This window comes from Alligator mississippiensis, chromosome 11 (genome assembly GCF_030867095.1).
Source record: "Alligator mississippiensis isolate rAllMis1 chromosome 11, rAllMis1, whole genome shotgun sequence".
NCBI lineage: Eukaryota > Metazoa > Chordata > Crocodylia > Alligatoridae > Alligator > Alligator mississippiensis.
This window is the reverse complement of record NC_081834.1, coordinates 47,585,300-47,598,360: the sequence shown is the minus strand read 5'-3', so window position 1 is coordinate 47,598,360 and position 13,061 is coordinate 47,585,300. Positions and strand designations below refer to the sequence as shown.

The 13,061-nt window shown below is 52.1% G+C and overlaps 1 protein-coding gene across 4 annotated transcripts; it reads left to right on the top strand.

Annotated features, from left to right (window-relative positions):
- Positions 1-2,904: 2,904 nt before the first annotated feature.
- Positions 2,905-10,437, top strand: LOC102566787 (zinc finger protein 773). Of its 4 annotated transcripts, none has more exons than XM_014606164.3 (5): positions 2,905-4,465; positions 5,820-5,946; positions 6,740-6,949; positions 7,568-7,684; positions 8,457-10,437. In XM_014606164.3, exons 1-5 carry the CDS (start codon positions 3,806-3,808, stop codon positions 9,665-9,667), a joined length of 2,325 nt encoding a protein of 774 aa, XP_014461650.2. In that variant the 5' UTR covers positions 2,905-3,805; the 3' UTR covers positions 9,668-10,437. The 4 variants fall into 4 exon arrangements, with proteins under 4 accessions (XP_014461650.2, XP_059570192.1, XP_006270060.3 ...); XM_059714209.1 differs by having other exon boundaries at positions 7,565-7,684; XM_006269998.4 differs by lacking the exon at positions 6,740-6,949.
- The last annotated feature ends 2,624 nt before the right edge of the window (positions 10,438-13,061 follow it).

Here is a 13,061-nt window from a genome sequence, read left to right as displayed (position 1 = left end):
AAAATAGAAACCAGAGTGGCAATGAATCTCACAGTGTTTTTTATGGAGTTTCTAAATTTAAGAAAAAAACATGAGTAAGGCAGATAAAGTGACATTGAACCCTAAGTTATGTCCGGTAAACTCAGCCTGGTTACCATTTATTGCATCACCATTATTTTGGAGAGGAAGAAGCAGAGGAAGCTCAGATATGATGAGTCTTGCACCTTCTTTGCTCTCTCAAAGGGTGCCGGACTGGATAGATCATAGTTGGGAGCCCACATGGCAGAGATACTAGATTGAAAGACTCAAAAAGTCACTACATCATCAGCAATAGGCTCTCAATTATTTCTTACTTGTGAAAATTGTCTAATATTCTATTTCTGTTTGTATTCCCATAGGTTGGATCTGCAGCTAGAGAGAAAGACTCCCTAATTTAGGGAGTTTACATCCAAGTACACAGACAGACAGCAGAACAAGAAGATTAAATAGTTTGTCCAAGGTCACACAAGGAATATTTAACAGCTGAGACCATAATACAGATCTGCATCTTCATGTTGTGCCTTCCCCACATCATCTTTCCCCTCTGTCCTGGGATCTTCTATTAGGTATCATCCATACCATAAAGATCCCCTAAACATGAGTACCTCTTGGAAAATGATGCATGCCCTCAGCACAGATATAGGCACCTTAGGAAAAGAGTTCCTCAGGGAAAATTTGAGGTAAACGATTGCATAATAAAAGGATTTCATTATTTTAGTAGAATCTCTCACCGATTTACCATAAAAGCTGAGCACATTATTACACATTCAGGTCTTGCTGGTTATGGTTAGCTGGTGAGCTGTTTCTAGTTCATACAGGCACCAATTCTACCACCATCATATTCAAGTGCCTTCCAGTTGAGTTGAGTGACCTTATCTCTATTTCTCTTTGGATGAGGGTACTGTTTTGCTGTGGTGATTTGCATGCACTCGCACACGCATCCCCTCCACTATATGTAAACCTGCATACTCATACTAAGAAAGATAAAGCAGCGCACGTTGCATGTGGGGCAAAATGTGCAGAGGTTTGTAATGCGTGGGCACCCAGGAAAGATTTGTCTCTGGCATAGATGGACTTTACCCTTGTGGAAATCTCCTTTGTGCCAGAGCAACAGAGTAACTAAGCCGGCTGCGTAGGAGTTAATAAGGGCTACCTGATTAACTGAGAGAGTAACTAAGGTTTCAGAAGCACTTCACAGGTTTTGTTGATACGATCCCCAATGAATATTAGGAGAGAGAGTTGTTTTGGTGAAAAAAATTGGCACCTCTCAAGCTCAGATAGCTGTCACACTTCCCATCTACTTCACCCAAGACTTTCAGGAAAGACTGTGATTTAGCAGGACTTATACACCCCTTGGCAATGCTGCACATCAGGCATGCTTGTTTTTGGCTTATTTGCTCTGGTGTTCTCAGTTCCTTTTCAGGAAAGGGAGGAAAGATCCTGGCCAGATCCCTTTCGTTACCTCAATTCAGAGCATAGCGCTGGGATCTGGCTGCTCCTTCTCCAATTTCTAACAAAAGCATTGAAAGTAATTCCCCTGCCGGGGTTTTCACCATCCAGGACAGACCCTGTCTTTAGGGTTGCAGTAATGCCAAGTCTCGTGAAAAAATCACGAGGCTCCCGACTTCCAAGTCAAATTAACTCTGACTCATGATCTCATGATAGATCAAATCTCAGGATTTTTTCTTCTGGCACATGTAGAGAGCGCCAAGCTGGTAAGTCTGTGAAGGGGAAGGGGTGGGCAGGGGGAGGGGGAGGGAAAGGGAAGGGGCTGGTAGGGGGACAGATTGAGGCCCCCACAGTGAGGGAGGGAGTGGGACAGGGGCTGGGGTGAATGGGGCCCTGGGACCAGGGGAGGCATGGGGGTATGTGCCCCCACCCAGATTTATGCAAGGGGCAGAGGTGGGCTGCCTGCTGCAGGCTGGGGCTCTGCACCCTACTGCCTTTGGCCTGGGAACCGCGCGCACATGCTTCAAAAATAGCATATCGTGATTTACGGTCCAAATCTTTTGATTTTTTAGATTTTGTCTCATGCTTTTCGACATGGTGGGATTGGCAATACTGGGGTTGCCCACTCTGTTTTAATCTGTTCCAGGAGGTTTCATCACGATGTAATGCCACACAACATAAATATCCCCGCATGTTTGAGTATATCAGTTACTGATACCAGTTTGGTCAGGAAGGCAAATGCACATTACTATTATATATGAAAAACCCACTGAATTACTGTACAAATCAGCTTCAACATTTCAGATTTATTTAAATGAATGCCTATCATTTCTCTCCTGGTGACTCTCAGCAGTCTCCTGGAGAGTTATATCTGACTCCTGGAGACTCCAGGACAGTCCTGGAGGGTTGGCAACCCTGCCTGTCTTCAGCTGGGGATCCTCTATCTACCCCGGGAACGTGTCTGACAGAGGACCAGCCAACCTAGGCTACAAAAAGGGAAGCTAGACCGAACTTCTGTGTAGATGAGGGAGGGAGGGAATCAGGCTTCTCAGCGCAGCTTCATGGAACAATGCTCCTCTAATTTAGTTGATTAATGGCTGCATTAAAAGAAAGCCCCCCCCCCAGCCTTTAACACAAGGACAGGCCGGTTTAAGGAGCTTCTCCCCGGCAGGGGGCTCTGGTGGTTGCTATAGGGGAGCTGGCTGCTCTGGTTTCCTTTTTGCTCATATACCAGAGTTGAGCTTCCTGGGTCAGATGCTGTTGTTGAAGCTGCTGCCTCCACTGGGCTGGGCAGCAGCTGCTCCCCCAGCAGGGTCTGCGCTGGGCAGAGGCCTGCATTGCACCCCCCGGTGCCCAGGCCAGGGGGACTGGCTGGCACCAGCCTCCCAGGGCAGCCCCGGGCCCTGCTAAAACCAACTCCAGAGGCTCCAGGTAATGGGGAAAGACCTCTGGGAAGCACTGGGACAGGCAGCCTAGAGACTGTGCATCCCAGTAGCTCTGGCTGGAGCAGGAGCAATGAGCAGGGATGTCTCCCAGGCAAGGGGAGAGTCGCCCTGCAACAGGGCAGCCCGTGCGGGTGACTGCAGTGGCTCTGCCCCTTCCCTGGGCTGAGCCACTGGCCTGTGACCAAGGCGGGGAGCAGAGAGGAAAAGCCGGTCCCTGCCCCTGCCTGGTCCTTGTGATGCTGAGGGGTGGGCCGCCCTCGGGGCACAGGTCAGGGGGATCCCTGGAGACTGTTGTGCTCCAGTGTCTGGGTGGGACTCCGTCCCGGGGTCTGTGAGGAACGACGTGGGTGTAGCCCGGCTGGGAAGGGCTGGGGATGAGCTGCAGCTGCGTGAGCAAGCGTTTTCCCAGCACGGGGGTGGGATGACAGTTTTGCCACTGGGATGTGGACCAAAGCCCTCTCCGAAATGTCCCTTGTCCCCCCCACTCTGCAAGCTGGACAACATTGTCCACCTTAAGGTTGGCATCGCCCTGCAGCAGAGCTGGATCCGGGAAGGGATGCTGGGAGAGCGGAGAGGGGCAGGGGTGCACAGGGGAAAGCAAGGGACAGGAGGACATGGGTGTTAACAGCTCCCTAGGACTATTTAGCTGGGTGTGCAGGCTCGCTGGGGAGGCTGGGAGCTTCCTAATGCCTGGATCAGGGAAGCGATGGATGGCTGCCATCACTAAGCCCGTTTTCCCTCTGCCTACTGGGATTCCCGCTGCAGAGGCTACAGAGAACCTGTGGGGCTAGATGGCAGCTCTGACAGCTCAGCTGCATGACCTGATACACTGATGGAGCTGGTCGAAATGTCTCATCCGCAGCCTTTCTCCCAGCAGGGTCACCTGGGCAGCAATGGCCGGGATACAGCAAGAGTGCCAGGCCCAGGGGGGAGGTTGCAGCGGGACTCCCATCCTTCCTTCCAGCAGGGAGCCAGGTGAGGCTGAGGAGCAGAGCTTTTCCTGGCCCCTGTCATGGAGGACGCCCTCTCTGTCCCAGCTGGGACACTCTCAGGGGATGGCACTGACGCCTGCCCATGCTCAGGTGCAGAAAGATGGTTTAGAGCTGGTGACCCTGCCCTGCAACCGTCCTCATGGGGACAGAAATCCCTCTGCACTGCCCTTGCTCCCTGGAGAAGGGCCTGAGGCCTGTCACCCGCCGAGGGAAGCCCCTGCAGCTAACGGCGCTGAAGCAGAGGTGGCCGTGTCGGGGTGGGCCGGCGAGGAGGCCTGGCGCCGGCGGTTCCGCTCGGGAGCTGCGCAGCTGGGAGAAGCTCCCCAGAAGGCGCTTGCCCGCCTCAGCCAGGCGGCTTGGCAGTGGCTGCAGCCAGAGGAGCACACCAAGGACCAGATCATGGATGCCATCATCCTGGAGCAGTTCCTAGGGGAGCTCCAAGCAGACGCGCAGGCCTGGGTGATGGCGAAGGAGCCTTGCAGCAGCAAGGAGGCGGCCAGACTGGCTGAGGTCTACCTGGGGGAACAAAAGCCAACCCAGATTCCTTGGGGCATTGATAAGGTGTGACATTGGGAAATGGATGGAGGAGCACTGAGGAGAGACTAGCGGGCCAAGCCTGGGTAGCCAGCCGGTCATAGATGATTGCCAAATGTGGAGGGAGGGCAACAGGGGCATTTATAATCAGCTAGTTCGAATGCCTTCATAGTAGAAGACAGAGAATTTCCCCCACCAACGCCCGCATTGGAAATATTAACTTGTGGTCCAGCTAGAGCAGCAGTTCCCAAATGAGGGTCATGGGCATAGGCGACTGGTGGGGGTGGGGCGGGGGAGGGGGGGCACATGCTCCCCCCTGACAGGGCCATCTCTGCAGCTGCCAGCAGCTTCTGTGGGTGCTTGCCAGCCCCAACCCTGACCCCGATGCCAATGGCTACGCCGGCTTTTGCAGGCGCTCGCCAGCCCCATCCCCACTGGCGACTTTTGCGGATGCTTGCCAGCCCCAACCCCAATGCCAACGGTGACACTGGCTTCTGCAAGTGCTTGCCAGCCCCATCCCCACCACCAGCTTTTGCAGGTGCTCGCCAGCCGCATCCTCGCTGCCGACACTGCTGGTGGCTTCTGCAGGTGCTCGCCAGCCCCGTCCCTGCCACCACCAGCAGCTTCTTCAGGTGTCCCCTCAGACTCAGGAGGCACCAGTTGCCCATGGTTGTGGAAGCAATGCCAGAAGCACCGCATACAAAGGATGAGCCCTGCCGCGTGCCAGGAGCTCCCCACCCCTGCCCCAGGCCGCCGCTGCCGCCACACTCCACTCCCAGCAGCAGGTCACAGCAAAAAAAAGGTTGGGAACCACTGAGCTACAGCCTGTCTTTGCTGCGAGGCCTCTAGCCATGATTCAGAGGGTTCAAGTGATTGAAAATCAATCAGGGAGCTGCTCCAGGGCCTCTTGCCCCCACACTTAAAAAATGTGACCCCTATTTCCAGTTTCAGCGTAGCATGATGTGAGGAACAAATGTCAAACACCTGTGCAAAGGCTATGAGAGATTTTTCTATGAAAAATTTCCTGGATGCATAATGCTCTTTTTTGACCTGCATGGGAAAAATGCTGTTGGTCTGTGTTTTTCTAAGGTAAAGTTTGCTTGATTTTGCTAAGAAATCGTGCCACCCCCACCCTCCCTTTTTTCCCCCTCCTTTTTCCTCCTTTGGCAAACAGTCTATGTGCGAGAAAAGTAGCGAGTTTTCCACTGGAAGGAGGCAGCATTTCTTGATAGGAAGCGGAGACTGAGTCATATGGCTGTCCTGGGAAATGAGGGGACAAGCTGGGAGGTCTGTGGGTGTGCGAGATGCCAGCCTAGGACACACTAAGTAGCTGGGATTTTGGCTGGGGCAACAGGCACTGAGAGGACTTTTGCTATTTCAGGGGCTGGTGACCTTCAAGGATGTGGCCCTGTATTTCACCAAAGAGCAATGGGCTCTGCTGGACCCCGGTCAGAAAGCCCTCTATAGGGACGTCATGCAGGAGAATTATGAGACCGTGACCTCATTGGGTAAGGATCCCTGTCCTGGCTGGGTATGGGATCATAGAAAAACAGGTCTGGGACAGACCTCAGGAGGTCATCTAATCCAAGGCAGGATCTAGTCCTTGAGGCAGGATCTTGAGGACAAGGATCTTCCTCAGGGTCTTGAGGACAAGTAGCATCTCGTCCTCAAGGCAGGATCATCTCTGATTAAACCATCCCAGTCCAGTGTCTGTCCAACCTGCTCTTGAAATTTCCAGGGATGGAGTTTGCAATCCTGTTCTTAACCACCTCCACAGTGAGAAAGGTCTTCCTAATCTCCATCCTACGTTTGCTCTGCTGCAATTTGACATCCTTGTTCCTAGTCCTGTCCCTTACAGCCATAGAGACTGGTCTCCTTTTTATATTATTCCTTCAGGTATTTGAAGACGGTTACCAAATCCTCCCTTCAGTTTTCTCTTCTCCAGATTAACTTATCCTTGTTTGTTCAGTCTTTTCTCATAAATCATGTTTCCCAGGCCTATCATCACTTTTGTTGCTCTCTGCTAGACTCTTTCTAAATTGTCCACATCTTTCTTGAAGTGTGGATACCAAAACTGGGCACTGCACTTAAAGCAGAAGAATCACTTCCGTGGGTTTGTGAATGACACGGCTTTTAAAACATCCCGCTACGTTATTGGCCTTTCTTTGCAACAGGAGCACATGGTTGGCTCACAGTCACCTTACGGTCCACTGCAATTCCCCAGGTCCTTTTCTGATGCAGCCTAGCCCATCCTTCCCCGGTCTGTATTTGCAGTTGTTCCACATTTTCCTCCCTCTGCAGGACTTCTCATTCCTAAATACAACATGATTTCGCAGCTGGAAGAGGGCACCAAGCCATGGAGCCCAGATCCCCAAGGAGAGATCCCAAGGGATGCTGACACACAGAAAGCATTGGTGAAACCAATACAGGCACCATCCCCCAGCAAAGAAAATATCTGGCGCTCCCACTATGGTTGCAGCAGCTTGTCCAGTCCTCCCTCATCTTATTCAGGTCAGCAGGTTCATAGTAGACACCTCTCCTGCCTTCCCATCCATCCAGGCAGCAGGTGGTAGTGCCCTCCCAAATGACTTACCTCCTCCACCCCTCCACATGTCTGGGTGGGCCGAGGAGGCAGACTAGGTCTCTCCCCTTTTTGCTGGTAAGAGTTTTTGTTTGTGATCCCTGAATGAGTTTGGCTGGCCTCTGCTATCTGACCTGCATCCAGCAACATCTCCCCTCCCTTTCTCCATTTGCTTTCTATGCTGAATCCCACTAGCCCATGCCCACTGGCCCCAGTTACCCCGTGACTCTGTCACTGGGCTGCTACCTGCCAGCAAACAGATGGAGGGTGGCTTCCCCTCTGACTGGAGTCCTCACTTTCAGGGCCACAGAGCTGCCTTGTCTGTGTTATAGGCATGCCTGTGATAGCGAGCTGGACTGTGCCTTTCCAGCAGATACAGGATAAACCCCTCATTAACAGAGGCTCTGAACATGGGGTTGGGAGAAGGGGAGCTGGCCCTGGGATGTTACTGCTTTAAAATGAACTGAGGGCAAAACCGTGGAGGATTTTTTTTTCCATGAGAAATATCCAAAAATGTCCCCTGGTCTCTCGTTTTCTTCTCCAAGCAGGGTTTCCAGACTCAGAGCCTGATGATGAGATCTCCCAGCTGGAACAGGAGGAAGGGGCTCAGGTCCCATGTCTTGTAGGCTCTAAGGAAAGGAAAACTGCAAGAGGAGCCTGCATAGGTAAGGACTCAACTAAGAAGTGCTCAATCCACCACCTTCAACCTGCAGCGCTGTGACATTGGGCCCTTGGTGCTGTCATCTGATCCACAGGGTTCCCCGCGGGTCAGGAAACTTGGCAGTGGGGGAGTGGTGCCACTGTGTCCCTGCTGCCAAATTTTGGGACCCATGGGGAGCACCAGGCCCTGTGTGCTAGGCTGAGCAGGAGTGATGCTGGACCCTGGAGCCCAACCCTGGTTGGGGGGGGGGGGGGGGGGGGGGGGGCTAGGAGAGGGGTGGTGCCAGGCTTTTGGGGCCCAATCCTGGTAGGAGGGGGCAGTGCCAGGCCCTGGGGCCTGATGCTGGCACACAGGACTTGATCCAGCATGCAAAACTGGCCCTGGTCCACTCACCTGGAACACAGGGCCTAAGGGGTTGAATACCCCAGAACTGAATTGAGACCAACCATTAGCAAGTCAAGGGGACTGCTGGGATTCCCAAAAAGGCCTTGGCTCCTGCTACTTGAGGTGACCCCCATGAAAGGGGCTGTGTCCTTATGTCATCACCCTTGATGTCCCACCCAGTCTGGCAGCCATCTCCCTCCTGTGCACTCCTCCCCAAGCAATTGATTGGGATGTAGGAGTAGGATTGGTCCTTCCGGTCTCTTTTCTGGGGAAGGATGTGGTGGGGATGTGACTCTGGATCTTTGATTTCCCCCCCTGCCCAGTTATTCTGGTTTGCTTTTTGCCACCTTTGCTTGTTCCCCTGTCTGAGGTTCCCTTTTCACCCCCCACAGGAAACAACTCTTGTTTGGATTTTCCCGCTATCCCCGCCAGGGGTGGCACAGCGAGTGACCATGACAAGGAGAGTTCTCAGCATACGCAACCACATGGGACAATACCAGAAACAGCTGAAGGGGACATGGCAGGGACCCCTCCACTCGTGCTGCTGCAAGGGGCAGTATCAGCACCACCTGAGGACAAATCCTCCACAATGCCCGAGCTGGTGGAACCGTCCCCAGTATTATTGATCAAATCTGAAGGGGAGGTGCCTTGGAGTCCTGCGCCTGGAGCAACCATGGAAAATCAGGGAAGGACACAGGAGCCCCTGGGAAGCCACCCAGCTAAGCAACAGGGCAGCCCTGCTCCCCCCGGTGGCAGCAGTGAAGGCAGCCAGTACATCCAAGTGGTGCTGAAGCTCCAGACAGGAGAGCAGCAGTGGTCATGCCCTGAGTGCGGAAAAACCTTCATTGACAGTGCTCGCCTCCTGCAACACCAGCGGGCCCACAGGCGGGAGAAGCCCTTTCCCTGCCCCGACTGCTGGAGAGGGTTCCTGAGGCGCCGTGACCTGGTGATCCACCAGCGCTCCCATACAGGCGAGGTGCCTTTCTCTTGCCCTGACTGTGGGGAGGGCTTCCTGCGCCACTACGACCTGGCTGCCCACCGCAAGAGCCACATGGAAACCTGGCCCCACCAGTGCCCCAAATGCAACCGGCGCTTCCGCAAGCGCTCCCTCCTGGTCAACCACCAGCGCACCCACCTCCAGGACGACCGCTACAAGTGCCCCGAGTGTGGGGAGGGCTTCAAGCGGCCTGGGCAGCTGGAAATGCATCGCTACAGCCATATGGAGGAGAAGCCCCACACCTGCTTTCGCTGTGGGGAGAGCTTCAGCCACCGCTCCCTCCTCGTGGCTCACCAGAGCAGCCACCCAGGAGATGCCCCTTTCCACTGTGCTGACTGTGGGAAGGGCTTCACAAGGCACCCAGATCTCCTGGTCCACCGGCGGATCCACACTGGAGAGAGACCCTTCCCCTGCCACGAGTGCGGCATCGGTTTCAGCCGCAGCTCAGACCTGGAGAACCACCAGAGCATCCACATGGGACATCAGCCCCACAAGTGCCCTGACTGTGGGAAGGGTTTCCGGGAAAGCGTGCACCTCCTGGCACACTGCAAGAGCCACGGTGGGGAGGATTTTTACCAAGACCTCGCTGCTGCCTGGATGGGGTGAGCAGTGCAGCACCAGGAATCCAGAAGTGCCAACCCTGGGTTGAGATGGGACACTAGCAGCTGGTTGCAGACTATTTGAATACCCCAAGTTTTCCTGGCCAGAACAGGAGCAGACCTCTGGCCTGGGGTCTATTAGGGTGTGAAGTGGGCCCTGGAGGCCAGCTGTCTTATGAAAATGTCTGGAGGCCCCAGGCTAGGATTTGAGATTCCTCCACACCCCCAACCCCCTTGTGCTGGGCATCTTGCGTAATTTAATAAAAGGTTCTTGCTTAGAATAGTCAGTCTAAGGATTATTATTTTATCACAAAAACCACAGGTTTGATCAGTCTGTGATTCTTAAGCAAGGGTAGGTCATTATTTTGGGCAGAGGGCTGCTTACTGAGTTTCAGCAAAGCATCAAGGGCCACATGACAGGCAGCCCAGGGCAGATTAATATTTTCTAAAATTTTTTTAGGGGCTCTGCAGGCCAGACAGAATGGCTTGGCTGGCTGCATCTGACCCGTGGGCCTCATTTTGCTCACCCCTACTCTTAAGGTACCCAGCGCACTTGGGAAGGGAGCATTAGCCCTACGCATTATAACTCCCACATGACTCTCTTCGAGAGTTTGTTGTGCAGGAAAGACTGGCAAGGGCATCGCTGCTCTTTCAATTCCCAAGAAGCATTGTCTCTCAGGAAACCCACATGGTAGGCTGTTGTTTAGTTGCTTTTTTCCTTGCATCTCTGTACTGGTTTATTAAAAGTGACAAGAATAAAACTTGTTTTACTTATTAGAGTATGGTCAGGTATGAACAGTGGAGCAGATACTTGATAAACTATTGTTTAAATCTGGCAGGCATCAACTGTTCAGGCTGATGTTTCATCTGCCATAGGGCGTGCTGTAAGTTTCAGCTAAAACAACTTCCTGTATTTTTTGGAGCATTTATATACATACTGTTTCAACCCACAACACGCCAGAGATCTGCTGCAGTGCTCCGCATGCAAGCTGATGCGTACTGCGCTGCATTGTGTACAGGTGTATAAAGCAGCAAAACATGCGTCAGCATGCAGAAAGTGACGGAGGTGCACTTTTGAACTAAAGCACCTTCTGGGTTTTAGTTCAAAAGCGCACTGCTGGCATTCTCAGTGCCGACACACACACCACCACTTATACAACTGCAAGCACCACAGTGCTAGGTGCTTTCCAAAATACCTGGCACTTGCATGTGTAAAAATGCCTTAAAAAAAGTAGCTCAATGCCTTTCCTTAAGTGTTTTTTGACAGAGGTTTAATACCTCTGTCTAAGTTCAGACCCAAATGCAAAGCACAGTTAGGAGTGGCTGGAGTTGTTTCTTCCTCAATCCTGAGAGTCTACCAGATTTGGCAAAACTAAAGGACTCTATTGACCTCATTTGGTAGCTAAAGGTATGGACATACAAATTATGCATGTACTTCAGCTGCTCTGTAGTAAGTGTTTTGTGTATCCAATCCTAATCCCTGAAATAAATGAAGATAAAACCATTTTAACTTAAAGTCTCCTTTATGGGCAAGTGACCCTTATTTAGCTTTCAATTACTGCAGGATAGAAAGGGACACACAAAAACAAGGCAAACTCTGGATTCTTGTCCCTTAACCTAGAGTAGCTGTTAACCGACTCCCTCCAGGTATTAACTCCCTTGTTTATATCCTTTGACTAATTGCTTTTGTTTAAAACAAACAAACAAACAAACCAACCAACCAACCGTTTTCTTCCCCAACCCCCTCTTCAGTCCTATTGACTATGAAAGCTTATGCCTCCATGAACCAATTAGTCTCTAATGTCCTGATTCAGAATCAGGGTGAGACAGCCTCCTGGGGTGCCATAAGATCATTCTAAAGATGCCACAAAATATTAGCTGTTAAATTGTGCAAATACCAACACAATTCACAAAAAACAACTCAGATTTCAAATAGAAATCCATCACATCAAAAAATATCCTGATTTAGTATGATTGATGATCAGAGTTCTTTTCAAGAAAAGAAATTGAAGTCTGCTTGGTTTTCACTTGTTTTTTTGACTATGGAAAAAAGTATAGGGGTGACATTCTCTGAAGGGGCACCTCAAGCCTAAATAGGTTCAGGAGTGCCACACTGACCAGCCTTCTGCATGGCTCAGCCAAAGATCATGACTTCTGGTATTCCAATCTGAATGTACTCATGTGCTTGGGGTGGGGTGGGGTGGGGTGGGGTGGCAGGGAGAGAACCCAGTCTTGAGCTGCATGCCCCCAAACCCCAGTGGCTGAGTTGAGAGCTCTTTTTCTTAGCAGTATTCATCTACCCTGTGGTTTGAAACTGCTACTGTTCACAACTGGGCCAGTCCTGCTGTGTTTGTGACTCAGTTTGTGGCACTAGCACAAACCCCTTTTAGACTTGGGATTCAGCACTAGTCCACTGCAGGACTTACCTGGAGCACATCAGTTTCCTGAGCAGTGAGAAGATGGCAAGGATTGCAAGATAGGCTAGAGCAGTGCTTCCCAAGCTTTTCCTCAGCGTGACCCCATTTCTTCAGCATGGCCCTCCAACCGTGCCACAGGGCCCACAGCCCTATCCCTCCCCCCACCGCAGCACTGCTGAACCTGGTGCCAGAGAGACGGAGCACTATGCCATGCCGCTATGGCTACCAAGCTGAAGTGCCCCCTGCGTACCTGGGTGTGTGAGCACAGCTCCACACAGCTGCCACTGCCATGCCTCACCTTGGTGATGCAGCACTCCCTCCCACGACAGATCCCACTTCCTGGGCCACAGAGGTGGCTCCTGCCTGGACCCGGTACGGCCCAGCTGCAGCCCCACATCGTGCTGTGGGCGCAGAAATTTCAGAGGGCATATTTATTGCAACCCCATCCGCTGATGTTATGACCCCATTTGGGGTCACAACGCACAGTTTAAGAACTGCTGTGCTAGAGGAAGCAGTCAGACTATGGCCTGGTCCATCAGATGGGAGGGCCAGGTTCCATGCCCAGATTCAGACTTCCACATCGTCAGCAACTATAAACAAGGTAGAGAAGGAAGAGCACCCCAGATTTCAGAATAGACTTGGCTCTACTGCTGCTCTGCCAGATATGTTCTTCTGCACCAAGTCATAGGAAGTGAGGGTTGGAAAGGACCTCAGGAGGTCATCTAGTCCAGTGGCTCTCAGCCTTTTTTGGACCATGACCCATTTATAAACAATGGCCAGTCTCAAAGCCAAGCCATCCCAGCCAAGGCTTTGTCTAGCCAGGTCTTAAAAGCCTCCACGGATGGAGAATCCACCACCTCTCTGGGCAACCTGTTCCAGTGCTTTACTATCCACTTCATATCTAATCTAAAACTTCCCTTGCTGAAACTTGAGACCATTGCTCCTTGTTCTGTCACCTGCCACCACTGAGAACAATCTACATCC

Excerpts from the sequence above, each read along its gene's own strand:
- LOC102566787 (XM_059714209.1), top strand. The coding sequence starts at position 3,806 with ATGGCCGGGATACAGCAAGAGTGCCAGGCCCAGGGGGGAGGTTGCAGC. Across the intron at positions 5,947-6,739 it reads TGAGACCGTGACCTCATTGG|GACTTCTCATTCCTAAATAC; the intron begins GTAAGGATCCCT and ends CTCCCTCTGCAG. Across the intron at positions 6,950-7,564 it reads TCCTCCCTCATCTTATTCAG|CAGGGTTTCCAGACTCAGAG; the intron begins GTCAGCAGGTTC and ends TTCTTCTCCAAG.